Consider the following 17,186-nt stretch of genomic DNA (forward strand, 5'->3'; position numbering starts at 1 on the left):
ACACACTCACACACAGTATCTTACACACACACACTGTCTCTCACACACTGTCACACACTGTCCCACACACTCACACACAATATCTTACACACACACACTGTCTCTCACACACTGTCTCACACACTGTCACACACACTGTCCCACACACTCACACACAGTATCTTACACACACACACTGTCTCTCACACACTGTCACACACTGTCCCACACACTCACACACAGTATCTTACACACACACACTGTCTCTCACACACTGTCACACACTGTCCCACACACTCACACACAGTATCTTACACACACACTGTCTCTCACACACTGTCACACACACTGTCCCACACACTCACACACAGTATCTTACACACACACACTGTCTCTCACACACTGTCTCACACACTGTCACACACACTGTCTCACACACTCACACACAGTATCTTACACACACACACTGTCTCTCACACACTGTCACACACTGTCCCACACACTCACACACAGTATCTTACACACACACACTGTCTCTCACACACTGTCACACACTGTCCCACACACTCACACACAGTATCTTACACACACACTGTCTCTCACACACTGTCACACACACTGTCCCACACACTCACACACAGTATCTTACACACACACACTGTCTCTCACACACTGTCTCACACACTGTCACACACACTGTCCCACACACTCACACACAGTATCTTACACACACACACTGTCTCTCACACACTGTCTCACACACTGTCACACACACTGTCCCACACACTCACACACAGTATCTTACACACACACACTGTCTCTCACACACTGTCACACACTGTCCCACACACTCACACACAGTATCTTACACACACACACTGTCTCTCACACACTGTCACACACTGTCCCACACACTCACACACAGTATCTTACACACACACTGTCTCTCACACACTGTCACACACACTGTCCCACACACTCACACACAGTATCTTACACACACACACTGTCTCTCACACACTGTCTCACACACTGTCACACACACTGTCTCACACACTCACACACAGTATCTTACACACACACACTGTCTCTCACACACTGTCACACACTGTCCCACACACTCACACACAGTATCTTACACACACACACTGTCTCTCACACACTGTCACACACTGTCCCACACACTCACACACAGTATCTTACACACACACTGTCTCTCACACACTGTCACACACACTGTCCCACACACTCACACACAGTATCTTACACACACACACTGTCTCTCACACACTGTCTCACACACTGTCACACACACTGTCTCACACACTCACACACAGTATCTTACACACACACACTGTCTCTCACACACTGTCACACACTGTCCCACACACTCACACACAGTATCTTACACACACACACTGTCTCTCACACACTGTCACACACTGTCCCACACACTCACACACAGTATCTTACACACACACTGTCTCTCACACACTGTCACACACACTCACACACAGTATCTTACACACACACACTGTCTCACACACTGTCTCACACACTGTCACACACACTGTCCCACACACTCACACACAGTATCTTACACACACACACTGTCTCTCACACACTGTCACACACAGTGTCCCACACACTCACACACAGTATCTTACACACACACTGTCTCTCACACACTGTCACACACACTGTCCCACACACTCACACACAGTATCTTACACACACACACTGTCTCTCACACACTGTCACACACACTGTCACACATACTCACACACAGTATCTTACACACACACACTGTCTCACACACTGTCTCACACACTGTCACACACACTGTCCCACACACTCACACACAGTATCTTACACACACACACTGTCTCTCACACACTGTCACACACACTGTCCCACACACTCACACACAGTATCTTACACACACACACTGTCTCTCACACACTGTCACACACACTGTCCCACACACTCACACACAGTATCTTACACACACACACTGTCTCTCTCTCACACACTCACATACACTAATTGCCGCAGGACAGCCAGGTGAACGTGGGAAGCATCTAGGCGCCCTGAGCGCAGGTCTGCGGGGAAGGGCAGCATCTCCGCAGCAGCCGCACCTGTGTAAGTGACCAGGCAGGTGCAGAGAGCACTTGATCCCTGGGGCTGGTCGTTGAGAGCCAGGTGCAGCCAATGGACAGCGCTCCCCGAGAACTCCCGCCACGGGGCGTGGGGCTGGGCGTGGCCTTCTGTTTTCTGTAAGTGCCCGTGCGCCCCAAGCAGGGCCTGATCTTGGAGGTGAAGGGTGAAGTTGGTGAGTATTCCTTCCGTCCTGCTCCCTGGTCTTTCTGCTTTTTTTCCTCTACTGCTGCTTAGTACTTGCGTGTTGCGCTTGCTAGGTTCTCCCACCCCCTCCCTTTTGGCTGCTCAAAGCCAGGGACCGAGGGAGTCCTCCAAAGAACAAAGTCCGCTTACCCCATTTTGCTGAAAAGATCTTTCTCTAAAATCTCATATGTATTTGGGGCATTTAGGTAAGTCTCTCTCTCCTTCCAGACATTCTGTCTAAAATACGGTACAGAGGGCCAAGCACGGTGGCTCATGCCCGTAATTCCAGCATTTTGGGAGGCCAAGGCGTGCAGATCACCTGAGGTCAGAAGTTCGAGACCATCCTGGCCACCGTGGTGAAACCTTGTCTCTAACAAATACAAAACTTAGCCGGGCGTGGTGGCAGGTGTCTGTAGTCCCAGCTACTCGGGAGGCGGAGGTAGGAGGATCGCTTGAACCTAGGAGGGGTAGGTTGCAGTGAGCCAAGGTCGCACCACTGCACTCCAGCCTGGGTGACAGTGAGACTTTGTCTCAAATTAAAAAAAGTAAAAAGTAAATAACGGTACGGAGCAGGAGGTCCTGTGCCTCGAATGTCCTGTGGACCAGGGTTAGCTACCATCCGCTCCACATTCGGCAGGAGTCCAGGGCGGGGGCGGGGAGGGTGTCGCCGAGCTAATATGTTAACCGTAACCTGGTTGTTAAAATGCCATAAAACTCAGTGTTCGTCCTGTTTACCGAGGGAAAAAAAAAAAGCTGAGCCTCGGATAGACGCTTGCCCGGGGTAGAAAGTGGCAAGTCAGTCTTCACAGCTGGGCCTGAGGCTTCAAGCCCTACGGTCTTAGCTGCTGCTTTCTAACCATGCAGGACACCTGCGTGGGAGGGTGTCGTGGGCGAGGTGAGGGGTGTAGGAGAAGCGTAGAGGCAAAGGGAGGCTTAGGTAAGTCACTCCCCCTGAAAATCGCCTCAGCCGCCAGCCTGCCTTTACCTCGCTCCAGCTGCAGAGTAATTAACTTCTCCCCAGCTCCTCCTCACCCACCAGCTTCACAGGAGAAAGTGACCGTGCCTATCCCCGGTTCATCCTTACGTCCACCCAGTCGCCTTTCTCTCGGGGTTGACTGATGAGTATCCACTCTGTGACGCCTGGGAAACACGGGGCATTATAATCGCCTATGCATTAAAGCACCTTCCCGTAAGACTGAGAAACCGAGTCAGCATCGCAGAACCTCAGCTTTGAACTCTGGAGTGAGGAGGGTGATGGTCTTTGTAAACGGATATGCTATGTGAGGCCGGGCTTGATGGCTCACACCTGTAATCCAGCACTTTGGGCGGTCGAGGCGGGTGGATTACCTGAGGTCAGGAGTTCGAGACCAGCCTGGCCAACATGGTGTTACCCCGTCTCTACTCTTTTTTTTTTTTTTTAAAAATTGGCTGTATGTGGTTGTGGGCACCTGTAATCCCAGCTGCTCGGGAGGCTGAGGCAGGAGAATCGCTCGAACCTGGGAGGTGGAGGTTGTAGTCAGCAGAGATCACACCTCTGCACTCCAGCCAGGGTGACAGAGAAAGACTCTCAAGAAGGAAAAAAAAAAAAAATATATATATATATATATATATGCTATATAAAGTTTAAATGAAATGCTATGCATCACCTAAGGCAGGAGATAGACAAGAGTCTCCATCTTCTGATTCTACCTTTATTCTCAGCTCTGAACATACAAACTTGCTCAATTACCTCACCCTGAAAAGAAAACACCCGTCCCTACGCCGTCCTGACTTCCTTACCCACCTCTGAGGTTGTCAGTTTTTTTCAACCCTGGTTCTCTTCTTGGTCCTCCAGCCCCTTTAGAAGATTGTGTGGTGTGGTAAGGCACATGTTTAAATTACGTGTATTTAGATAGCGTTTAGGGCGTTCAGATACGACAATCCGAAATTCATTCTCTTGTAAGTAAACTTCCTAATTTCATTACCTAAGAGTCTGTCTTCTGTGTTTTGTTTGCAATTTCTATGTATCCAGGTGGTTTATGGTGACCCAGAGGGGGAGAAAAACTAGAAAATTTTAATTGTTCTGTGGTTAGGATGTAAGCTTTTTAACATGTGCTCAAAAACAGGTATTTTTCCATTTTCTTCTTTTTTTTGGAGACAGAGTTTCGCTCTTGTTTCCCAGGCTGGAGTGCAATGGTGTGATCTCGGCTCACCACAATCCGCCTCCTGGGTTCAGGCAATTCTCCTGCCTCAGCCTCCTGAGTAGCTGGGATTACAGGCAGCGCCACCGTGCCCAGCTAATTTTTGTATTTTTAGTAGAGACGGGATTTCACCATGTTGACTAGGATGGTCTCGATCTCTTGACCTGGTGATCCACCCGCCTCGGCCTCCCAAAGTGCTGGGATTACAGGCATGAGCCACCGCGCCCGGCCATGTTTTTCCATTTTCAATGGTCAACATTGTCCCTAAATACTGGAATGTGTAGAAAACCTTCCTTTCTTGCCTCGGGTCTATTTTAAGCAACACAGCACATCAACCTCAGGGTTCCGGCATCAGTAGCCCGTGTACTGCTCTTTGGTCTCCATGGACGGGTAACGGTAAGAATACACGATTGTTTTGGTGAAATTCATTTGTGTCTCCTTAGCTTCTATTAAAATGACTTTTGAATGGGTTGTGCTTTTTATTAATTTGGTGATTTGGATTTTTTTTTTTTTTTTTTTTTTTTTTTTTTTTTTGATGGAGTCTCCCTCCGTGGCCAGGGCTGGAGTGCAGTGGTGACCTCAGATCCCCGATCTGGGCTCACTGTAATCTCCATCTCCCAGGTTCAGGCAATTCTGCCTCAACCTCTGAAATAGGTGAAATTACAGGCATGCACCACCACACCCAGCTAAATTTGTATTTCTAGTAGATGGGTTTCACCATGTTGGCCAGGCTGGTCTCAAACTCCTGATCTCAGTTGATGCACCTGCCTCGCCCTCCCGAAGTGCTGGGATGACAGGTGAGAGCCGTGCGTCCGGCCTTTCTCCCTAATCAATGCAATACGAGAAGGTCTGGCGTGGAATAAGTCCTCCTCTGCCCCGCTGGCTGTCTCCTCCCTATTTTCTGCTCATCACCCAAAGATGTTCTGTGCACCTGTGTGCTGTTAAGCGCCTTACAGACGGGGGCACCTTTCCGCGCTGATTGTTACGCCTTTTTAAGGATGCAGGGTACGGTGGTGCGTAAATTAACGCACCTGTTATTAATCGACTCCTACATGGTCTTCAGTCTTGCTGTTTTGGGCAAGGCTGGCTCTAATATTTGTGTTAAAAATGGATCAATATTGCCAAAGTACGCTCTAAAAAGATGGCACCCATTTATACTTGCACTAATGTAGGAGCACTTTTCCCTTCACCCGTGGCACAGCAGGGTCCGGGCAACCGTCATGGACATCAGCCTCACGCGTCAAACGTGGTGCATCATTTTGGCTCCTATTTATCAGTAATTCTGGGTTTTTAAAGTACATTTAAAAGTCCTATGCCGTTTGGTTTTGTTTTGTGTTTTGAGACAGCGTGTTACCCTCTAACCCAGGCTGGAGGGCAATGGTGTGTCCTTGGCTCACTGCCCCCTCCTCCTCCTAGGTTTAAGTAATTCTCCTGCCTCAGCCTCCAGAGTAGCTGGGATTAAGGATGAGTACTACCACGCCCTGCTGATTTTTGTATTTTCAGTAGAGAAGGGGTTTTACCATGTTGGCTAGGCTGGTCTTGAACACCTGACCTCAGGTGATCCACCTGCCTCAGGTTCTTAAATTGCTGGGATTACAAATGTTTTATGCAGTTTAATTCCTCAACATCATTTTCACAGGCTGGGCACGGTGGCTTGTGCCTGTAATCCCAGCACTTTGAGAGGCAGAGGCAGGCAGATAATCTGAGGTCAGATGATCAATCCCAGCCTGATCAACATGGCGAAACCCGTCTCTACTAAAAATGCAAAAACTAGCTAAGTGTGGTTGTGGGTGTCTGTAATCCCAGCTACTCAGGAGGCTGAGGCAGGAGAATCACTTGAACCTGTGAAGGGGAGGTTGCAGTGAGTCGAGATCACGCCACTGTACTCTAGCCTGGGCAACAAGAGCAAAACTCGGTCACAAAGAAATCTTTTTTTTTTTTTTTTTTTTTTTTTTTTGAGACGGAGTTTCGCTCTTGTTACCCAGGCTGGAGTGCAATGGCGCGATCTCGGCTCACCGCAACCTCCGCCTCCTGGGTTCAGGCAATTCTCCTGCCTCAGCCTCCCGAATAGCTGGGATTACAGGCACGCGCCACCATGCCCAGTTCATTTTTGTATTTTTAGTAGAGATGGGGTTTCACCATGTTGACCCGGGTGGTCTCGATCTCTTGACCTTGTGAAGGAAATCCTTTTAATATGCTAAGCTATTGGTTGCATGTTCATGGGTTGGGATAATCTCAAATTTATTTGTAGCAGTTTTTTTTAGGACTTTAAAGTTTTGGTTTTTCTGGAATGGGGAGGCTACTGCACTGAATCTGTCATCATGTGTTCTTTATACCATTCACTTGAGACCTATTCCATTTGCTCATTGGGGGCTAAATGTAAAGTACAAATTAACATAAAGATTTCAGATCTTGGCACATCTATGTGAGGCCCCAGGAAGTGGTAGCCTTTCTTAGAATGTAAAAGTCCAGCCTTGACATCAATAGAGTGAATAGAATTCTTTTTAGAATTCTCTTGTCTTGTTTTGGCTTTTTAAAGAAATGTTTTTCTTTTTTTTTTTTTTTTTTTTTTTTTTTTACACGGAGTTTCGCTCTTGTTACCCAGGCTGGAGTGCAATGGCGCGATCTCGGCTCACTGCAACCTCCGCCTCCTGGGTTCAGGCAATTCTCCTGCCTCAGCCTCCTGAGTAGCTGGGATTACAGGCACGCGCCACCATGCCCAGCTAATTTTTGTATTTTTAGTAGAGACGGGGTTTCACCATGTTGACCAGGATGGTCTCGATCTGTTGACCGCGTGATCCACCCGCCTCGGCCTCCCATAGTGCTGGGATTACAGGTGTGAGCCACTGCGCCCGGCTAAAGAAATGTTAATGAGCTTCTTGTCCTCTTAAAAAATATCATCGGGACTTCTCGGATGATATTACCTGATGATGGATCAGTGATGTGTTGGCAATCTGCTCTCTGTCTCACCACATCGAGGTTTTTATCTAGCAGAAGCCTTTTAAAGCTGTGGAAGCGGGCCGGGCGCGGTGGCTCAAGCCTGTAATCCCAGCACTTTGGGAGGCCGAGGCGGGTGGATCACGAGGTCAACAGATCGAGACCATCCTGGTCAACATGGTGAAACCCCGTCTCTACTAAAAATTACAAAAAATTAGCTGGGCACGGTGGTGCGTGCCTGTAATCCCAGCTACTCAGGAGGCTGAGGCAGGAGAATTGCCTGAACCCAGGGGGCGGAGGTTGCGGTGAGCCGAGATTGTGCCATTGCACTCCAGCCTGGGTAACAAGAGCGAAACTCCGTCTCAAAAAAAAAAAAAAAAAAAAAAAGCTGTGGAAGCAGATACGCCACTTTGCTAAATTCTGTACATTTTTTTCACCTCTCGTTGCTGTTCATCTGATCTCATGTATCTTATTTTTGTTTTTTTTTATTCAACCATTGTGGAAGACAGTGTGGTGATTCCTCAAGGCCTTAGAAATAGAAATTCCATTTGATCTCATGTTTTTTAACTGGTTATTTAGTGTGGGACTTTATAGTTGAAATTATTACCAGCCCAATTTAATAACTGCATATAATTTAAATAGTTCAAGTAATTTCTTTATGAGGTGTACACACAGGTAAATATAAATAATAGTGGAATATCGGATATAAAGAGAATAGAAAACTGGAACTGCTGACAGCCAACATTCTTTACCTTTGAGTTTTGGGGGTACACATGCAGGTTTGGGGGCAAACTTGTGTCATGGGGGTTGGTTGTACAGATGGTTTCATCACCCAGGTGTTAAGCCCAGGACCCAGTAATTACTTTTTCTGCTCCCTTCCCTCCTCCCACCCTCCACCCTCAAGTAAAACCCAGTGGCTGTTTTCCCCTTTTGTGTCCTCGTGTTATTCAGCGCCCTCTCATAAGTGAGAACATGTGGTATCTGCTTTTCTGTTCCTGTCTTAGTTTGCTAAGCATGATAGCCTCTAGCTCTGTCCATGTTACCGCAGAAGGCATGATCTCATTCTTTTTCATGGCTGCATAGTATTCTGTGGTGTAAATGTAGCACGTTTTCTTTATTCGACCTGTCACTGAGCGTTTAGGTTGACTCCATGTTTTTGCTGTTGTGAACAGTGCTGCAGTGAACATTTGTGTGCATGTGTCTTTATGGGAGAATGATTTGTATTCATCTTTGTGTGTGTGTGTGTGTGTCTCTATACCCAGTAATGGGATCGTTGGGCCCAATGCTACTTCGCACTGCTTTCCACAACGATTGAACTGATTGACACTCCCACTAACAGTGTATAAGTGTCCCCTTCTTTCCACAACCTCAAAATCATCTGTTTGTTTTGTTCTATACTTGAAGTTCTGGGGTACATGAGCGGATCGTGCAGGATCGTTACCTGGGTACACACATGCCCGCATAGGTATGTTCATCGTGGCCCTGTTGACAGTAGCAAAGACTTAGAAGCATCTGTTTTTCATAATAGCTAACATACTTTTTTTTTTTTTTAAATTTTTGAGATGGAGTCTTGCCCGGTCGCCAAGGCTGGAGTGCAGTGGCACGATCTCCACCTCCTGGCCTCAGGCAATTCTCCTGCCTCAACCTCCCAAGTAGCTGAGACTAACAGGCATGTACCACTGTGCCTGGCTAATTTTTTTTGTTGTTGTTGTATTTTTAGTTGAGACAGGGTTTCACCATGTTGGCCAGGCTGGTCTCAAACTCCTAACCTTGTGATCCACCTGCCTCGGCCTTCCAACGTGTTGGGATTACAGGTGTGAGCCACTGCGCCCGGCCGATGACAGCTGACATTCTCATGGGATTCTCTTTAGGGCTTGTGTGTCAAATCCAGCCCATCACCCATTGGGAGAGCAAATGGTCCGCAAAGCCTAAGATACGTGGCTCCTTTTGGGAGATTTGCTGATCCCTGATCTTTGTCAAAAATACATCTGTTTGCTGCAGTTTTTCCTTTATTTTAGTTATATAATGGTACATATTGAGGGAGAGTGATATTTTGATACATACAACGTGTCATGATCAAATCAGGACACTTGGTATATTCATTACCCCAAACATCTGTGTTGTGAACACTGTCCTCTGTTCTAGCTTTTTAAGAATAGACAAGGCCGGGCATGGTGGCTCACGCCTGTAATCCCAGCACTTTGGGAGGCCGAGGCGGGTCGATCACCTGAGGTCAGGAGTTTGAGACCAGCCTGACCAACATGGAGAAACCCTGTCTCTACAAAAAATACAAAATTAGCCAGGTGTGGTGTCCTGTGCCTGTAATCCCAGCTACTGGGGAGGCTGAGGCAGGAGAATCACTTGAACCCAGGAGGCGGAGGCTGCAGTGAGCCGAGATCGTGCTATTGCACTCCAGCCTGGGCAACAAGAGCAAAACTCCATCCCAAAAATAGTAAAAGACAGTCAACCATATTCACCTACAGTGCTGCAGAACAGCCGTGCTCATTTCTCCTGTCTGCCTGTAATCTGTTTCCATGAACCATCCTCCCCTTCCTACCTTCTAATACCCACAATTCTATCCCCCTCATTCCACACGTGGCCCATTTGCTCAGTTTCACTCACACCCATATGTGAGTAAAAACATGTATTTAATTTTCCGTGCCTGGTTTATTTTGTTTCCCACAATGAACTGCAGGCTCATCTGTGCTGCCACACGTGGCAGGATATTTTGAAGGCTGAGTGTGTTCCCGTGTGTGTGCCACGTTTTCTCTTTCCACTTGCCTGTTCATGAACACTTACGTGGCCTACACATCTCTGCTATTATGAACAGTGGGGTGGTGAGCACAGAAGCACAGACACGCCTTTGACATGCTGGGGGTAAATGACCAGATCACTGGATCAGATGGTGACAATTCTATTTGCAGTTTCTCGAGAAACCTGTACACTGTTTTCCATAATGGCTGTGCTAAGTTACATTTCCACCAACAGTGGAAAGGGTTTTTCTCTGCATCCTGGCCAGCATTTATTTTTTATGTTTTAACTTTTTTTTTTTTTTTTTTTTTTTTTTTTGAGACGGAGTTTCGCTCTTGTTTCCCAGGCTGGAGTGCAATGGCGCGATCTCGGCTCACCGCAACCTCCGCCTCCTGGGTTCAGGCAATTCTCCTGCTTCAGCCTCCTGAGTAGCTGGGATTACAGGCGCGCGCCACCATGCCCAGCTAATTTTTTGTATTTTTAGTAGAGACGGGTTTCACCATGTTGACCAGGATGGTCTCGATCTCTTGACCTCGTGATCCATGACCTCGGCCTCCCAAAGTGCTGGGATTACAGGCGTGAGCCACCGCGCCCGGCCTTCGTGTTTTTTCAAAATTGCCATTCTAACTGGAGGGAAATGCTAATCACAATCACAGTGAGATTGTGGTGTGAGTAATGTTGGATTTGTTCGCATGTCTGTTGGTCATCTGTGTGTCTCTTAAGAAATGTCTGTTCAGGTTTTTGCCCACTTTTTAAACGGCTTAGTGGGAATTTTGCTATATAAGTTCTTCGAGTTCCTTGTCTATTCTGGGTATTGCGCCCTTGCCAGGTTATTATTTTGCAAATATTTTGTCCCATTCTGCAGGTTGGTTTGTTTGAGACAGGGTCTCGCTCTGTTGGCCAGGCGGGAGAGCAGTGGCACTATCTTGGCTCACTGCAGCCTCTGTCTCCTGAGTACTTGGGATTACAGGAATGTATCACCATGCCCTGCTAATTTTGTATTTGTAGTAGAGACAGGGTTTCACCATGTTGGTCAGGCTGGTCTTGAACTCTGACCTCGGGTGATCTGCCCGCCTCAGCCTCTCAAAGTGCTGGGATTATAGACATGAGCCACCATGTCTGGTCATATATAGCCATCATTGTTCTGAGTTATGTTTCTGCTGTGTTTTTACCATAAAGGGATGTTGGATTTTTTTTTTTTTTTTTTTTTTTGACACGGAGTTTCGCTCTTGTTACCCAGGCTGGAGTGCAATGGCACCATCTCGGCTCACCGCAACCTCCGCTTCCTGGGATCAGGCAATTCTCCTGCCTCAGCCTCCTGAGTAGCTGGGATTACAGGCACGCACCACCACGCCCAGCTAATTTTTTGTATTTTTAGTAGAGACGGGGTTTCACCATGTTGACCAGGATGGTCTCGATCTCTCAACCTTGTGATCCACCTGCCTCGGCCTCCCAAAATGCTGGGATTACAGGCTTGAGCCACCGCGCCCGGCCCTGAATTTCATTAAAGTCTTGTTCTGCATGTCTTGATGATTATGTGGCCTTTGTTCTTAATTCTGCTGATGTACACATGAGGAACCATCCTTGCATCCCGGAGATGAATCCCACTTGATCATGGTGAATGATCTTGTTGATGTCATCTTACATTTGGTTTGCTAGAATTTTGTTGAAGATTTTTGCATCTTTGTTCATAGAAGGAGTTAGGAAGAATTCTTTCCCCTTCCATTCTCGGAATAGTTTGAAGAACTGATGTAAGTTATTTTGAAAGTGTAAAGGGTAGCTGGGAGTGGTCAAGCCTGTAATCCCAGCACTCTAGGAGGCTGAGGTGGGCAGATCATTTGTGGACAGGAGTTTGTGACCAGCATGGCCAACATGGTAAAACCTCATCTCTATGAAAAATACCAAAAACTTATTAAAATACCAAAAAAGTAGCTGGGTGTGGTGGCAGGCACCTGTAACCCCAGCTACTCGGGAGCCTGAGGCAGTAGGATCACTTGAGTCCAGGAGGCAGTGGTTGCAATGAGCTGAGATTGCATCGCTGCACTCCAGCCTGGGTGACAGAGCGGGACTCTATTTTATAAAAAAAAAAAAAAAAAAAAAAAATCTAATTTGAAGGGTATCTAGTCCTAGTTTGTAAAGTGCTTCTGTTGATAGTGTTTATACATCCATTGAAGGTATATATTTTCTTTTTTTTTTTTTTTTTTTTTTTTTTTTGAGACGGAGTTTCGCTCTTGTTACCCAGGCTGGACTGCGATGGTGCGATCTTGGCTCACCGCGACCTCCGCCTCCTGGGTTCAGGCAATTCTCCTGCCTCAGCCTCCTGAGTAGCTGGGATTACAGGCGCGCACCACCATGCCCAGCTAATTTTTTGTATTTTAGTAGAGACGGGGTTTCACCATGTTGACCAGGTTGGTCTCGATCTCTTGACCTCGTGATCCACCCGCCTCGGCCTCCCAAAGTGCTGGGATTACAGGCTTGAGCCACCGTGCCCGGCCCAGGCAGTAGCTTTCGAACAGTCGGTGGTCAGGGTCCACGTGTATCCTCCATGCGAGCCCTTCCAAACGGCTCACTGGTTGCCTCACTGAAACCCCACAATAACCCTCGAAGAGGTAGATTCTCATTTCCAGCTTCCAGAGGAGAGATCCCATCCTTGGATGTTGAGTGACTTTCCATGGGGATGTATCACAAAGGTCGTGGAAGGGCTTGAGCTTGGAGCTGCCACTCGGCTCTGAGAATCGCCACAGGAGTCTACAGCCTCTTATGGTTGAGTCACCTACGGTGGGAAAGTGACCCTCAGCCTCGGTACCATGACACATGGATCTAATCCCCTGCCCTCGCTGCCGTCTGCTGCAGTGTAGCAGAACTCTACTGGGGTAGAAAGAAAACGAAGGCAGGAAAAAGTGATCTTCGCTTCTCCAGGAAGTTGGGTAGCTCATGGCAGTCATCCAGGGAATGCCACCTCTTCGCTCTTTTCAGAGACCCTTCCTATAAAGACGTTATTTGTGATAACCTGTTTCCTGTATCCCAGGAAAAACTTGTGCCCACGTAGGTCCCCTCATGTTTTAAATTGTATTAAATTACTAAATCGGAACAGGGCTAGAAATACTCAAACCTGGCTGGGGACAGTATTGCATGCCTGCAATCCCAACACTTTGGGAGGCCAGGGCAAGAGGACCACTTGAGCCCAGGAGTTTGAAGCCAGCCTGAGCAACGTGGTGAGAACGTGCAGTGATTGCAAGCCTGTGGCTCCAGCTACTAGGTGACAAGATTCCTTCAACCCAGGAGTTCAAGGCTGCAGTGAGCTGTGACTGTGCCACTGTACTCCAGCCTGGGCAACAGAGCAAGACTCAGTCCAAAAAAAAAAAAAAAAAAAAAAAATAGAATAGAAGCCGGGCATGGTGGCTCACGCCTGTATTCCCAGAGCTTTGGGAGGCTAAGGTAGGCAGATCACAAGATCAGGAGTTCGAGACCAGCCTGGTCAACATAGTAAAACCACGTCTCTAAAACTAGAAAAATTAGCTGGGCGTGGTAGCCCATGCCTATAATCACAACTACTCGGGAGGCTGAGACAGGAGGATGGTTTGAACCTGGGAGGTAGAGGTTGTGGTGAGCAGAGATAGCACCATTGCCCTCCAGCCTGGCAGCAGAGTGAGACTCCATCTCACAAAATAAATGAACTCAGGCTTATTAAATAGATTTTAGCTATTATGGCATCTCTAATGTCTTGTCTCCCAGGTCAATTCTTCTCTAAGTATTTTCTGTATAATTTATAATTTATCTTCTGACTCAGGATTACTTCAAGTTATCTTAGCCCATCTTAAAACTTTCCCCGTGGAAACAAGGGTAGGCAGAAGGGAAGACAGGTGGTAACCACTGGGGACAGGTTTGTGCCTGCAGGTCAAAGCGTAAAGCAGGTGCGCCTTCTGAGTGGGCAAAACAGACACCAGAGTTAACGGGACCTGCCCCTTGCAGGCTGGTCGTTACCTTGGTGGGATGATGCTTCCAGGACCGAGGAGGTGACATGCCAGGACCACATTGTATCTGCAAGTCGAGCTCAAAAACTGCTACCAATCCACAGACGGCAAGGGTGGCCTCATGCCAATAGTGCCCCTCAGAAAATGACAAGCGTCTACTTGAGCCTTTAAAACATTTCATGACACGGCCTTCCCTGGATGGCTCTGTCATCTACCACAAGGTGATGGTGGGTGAAAACCAGATGGGCTCGAACCGACCAACTCCTACTGGGTGTTGCTATGTATAGAGCTTTCATAATGGTTAAAAAAAGGAAATTTGAGAGATTTAGGAATTACTGCTGGGGCCTTATCCCAAGTGCGATGTTTTGACTTCGTCACGGACCAGGATTCAAGACGACTTTGGGAACTGTTCATAGCAGAGGTCCTGAATGCACCTGGGGAAAGAGTTGGCAGGCAGGGAGCCACAGTCCTGATGGTGAGTTAACGACGTTGCTTTTCCCGTGGTCGTTAGTCATTTGCGTAGCTCTCTGGAGAAATGGCTATTCGGACCCTTTGCCCATATTAAACTGGGTTACTTGTCTCCCTGTTAGTGTATTTATATTATCTAGATATAAACCCCTTACCAGATACGACTTTCAAGCATTAGTTTATTGTTATACCAAGCCTGTTTAACTGTTTATGGGACCGTCTTTACAGGTGCAGCAGAAATCAACGTCGCTAAGAACCCTGTAACTGGTTATCAGTAATTGGTAGGAATCTCTTCGCCAGGATCTGTTTTTTGAGATGGAGTCTTGCTCTTGTTGTCCAAGCTTCAGTGCAGTGTTGCAATCTCGCCTCACTGCAACCTCTGCCTTCCGGGTTCAGGCCATTCTCCTGCCTCAGCCTCCCAAGTAGCAGGGATTACAGGCGCGCGCAACCATGCCTGGCTAATTTTTTTCTTTTCTTTTTTTTTTTGTATTTTTAGTAGAGTTAGGATTTCATCATGTTGGCCAGGCTGGTCTTGAACTCCTGACCTCAGGCGATCACCTGCCTTGGCCTCCCAAAGTGCTGGGATTACAGGCGTGAGTCACCGCGCCCGGCCATTGCCGGTATTTGAGTAGAATGTAGTAGCCAAGAACATCCGTGACATGCATGTCAAATTTTATTCTAAGTTGCTGTTTGGGAAATGAGGGCACAGACCACGAAATACCCAGCACTGATGTCCCAGTGACAGGATAAACGGGTGCTGTGGCAATAAATGTTTTGTCCATGAAGAATTGAAAAGGGGCCGGGCACGGTGGCTCAAGCCTGTAATCCCAGCACTTTGGGAGGCCGAGGCGGGTGGATCACGAGGTCAAGAGATCGAGACCATCCTGGTCAACATGGTGAAACCCCGTCTCTACTAAAAATACAAAAAATTAGCTGGGCATGGTGGTGCGCGCCTGTAATCCCAGCTACTCAGGAGGCTGAGGCCGGAGAATTGCTTGAACCCAGGAGATGAGATGGCACCATTGCACTCCAGCCTGGGTAACAAGAGCAAAACTCCATCTCAAAAAAAAAAAAAAAAAAAAAAAAAAAAAATTGGAAAGGAAGAGTGAAGTCTGGTCATTAGTGAGGTGACCGACATGATTTGTATAAACTTGAGAATTCCCATTTTCAGTCTTATCACTCTTTCCACAGGTCCTACCTGCCCCGTATTTCCAAAGAGCCCACTTCCCCCACCGAACCCCGACTTCTCGGCCTCGTGTCAGCATGGAAGAAAAGCTGCTCACCTTTTCCATCTACGGACTGCGGTGGTGTCTGGATGAGCTTGACAAGGAGGAATTTCAGACCTTTAAGCAGCTGCTCAAGAAGACGTCTTCAGAGTCGACCACGTGCACCATCCCGCAGTCTGACATAGAGAATGCCAACGTGGAATGCCTGGCGCTCCTCTTGCATGAGTATTACGGAAGGTCACTGGCCTGGTCCACGTCCATTCGCATCTTTGAGACCATGAACCTGCGAACGCTCTCCGAGAAGGCGAGGGATGACATGAAGAGTGAGTGACACTTGGGCAGGGGAGTGGAGGGGGTTTCAAATTCTCGTGGGAACGGGGAAGGCTCTTTGTGCTGGAGTGGGGTGGTCACACCTCTGCAGTGTGAGTCTCGGCTGTGAGAAGGATCTCGTCGGTCGTCATCATTGGCTGGACGTTGGTCTCTAGCCTGTAAAATGGAGGAGGAGGGAGAAACGGGTAGACATGACTGCACCCCCACGGACTCCCCTCAAAATTCAAACTGTTTGAAGCGTCCGTGCTAAGCCTGAGCTCCGGAGCTGTCACGGGTCAGCCGTGAGACGCTGGGAATGTTTTCTATTCTGACCCTTGGTTCCCACGTCTCAGAATAGGAAACGTGATACCGTGGGTGCCACTGCAGAAGTTCACTAATGCCACGCACAGAAACTGGCTGAGAACCTCACTGGGCTATTGAGAACACAGAGTTGTTCAGGCAGGCCTTGTGCTTGGTCATGGGGTGGAGGACTCGGGCTCCAGGTGCTGATCTGTGGCTCCATCTTACCGAGATTGTTGGCGTCCATATCTCAGCCAGAATTCAGATCAGATTCTGTGATTATTTTAGGGTATTGAGGAGAAAGGTTATTTTTTAAATAGTACTTCTTGTATCCGGAGAATCTCTTCAGCTGTAGACTGGAAAGCAAATCCCTTGTCAGAGCCCCTGAATTGGCCCTACAGATACAGGTGTGGGCTGGGCGCTGTGGCTCACGCCTGTAATCCCAACACTTTGGGAGGCCAAGGTGGGTGGATCACCTGAGGTCAGGAGTTCGAGACCAGCCTACCCAACATGGTGAAACCATGTCTATTAAAAACACAAAATATTAGCTGGGCATGGTGGTGTGTGCCTGTAATCCCAACTACTTGGGAAGCGGTGGCAGGAGAATCGCTTCAACCTGGGAGGCAGAGGTTTCAGTGAGCTGAGATCGCACCACTGCACTCCAGCCTGGGCGACAGAGGGAGACACGGCTCATCAGTCATCTGGATGCAGCTCAGCCG

At 47.9% G+C, this 17,186-nt stretch overlaps 1 protein-coding gene across 1 annotated transcript; it reads left to right on the top strand.

Annotated features, from left to right (window-relative positions):
* Nucleotides 1-14,343: 14,343 nt before the first annotated feature.
* On the top strand, nt 14,344-16,189 carry PYDC2 (pyrin domain containing 2). The gene is made up of 2 exons (XM_078359616.1): nt 14,344-14,391; nt 15,824-16,189. The coding sequence occupies exons 1-2, from the start codon at nt 14,344-14,346 to the stop codon at nt 16,187-16,189; spliced, it is 414 nt and encodes a 137-aa protein (XP_078215742.1).
* The last annotated feature ends 997 nt before the right edge of the window (nt 16,190-17,186 follow it).

The sequence above is a fragment of the Callithrix jacchus genome, chromosome 22, assembly GCF_049354715.1.
Source record: "Callithrix jacchus isolate 240 chromosome 22, calJac240_pri, whole genome shotgun sequence".
In the NCBI taxonomy this organism is placed as follows: domain Eukaryota; kingdom Metazoa; phylum Chordata; class Mammalia; order Primates; family Cebidae; genus Callithrix; species Callithrix jacchus.

Bases quoted from the DNA above. Each gene is read 5' to 3' on its own strand.
- PYDC2 (XM_078359616.1), top strand. From the start codon at position 14,344: ATGACACGGCCTTCCCTGGATGGCTCTGTCATCTACCACAAGGTGATG. The intron at 14,392-15,823 runs GTGGGTGAAAAC...CTCTTTCCACAG, and splicing joins TCATCTACCACAAGGTGATG to GTCCTACCTGCCCCGTATTT.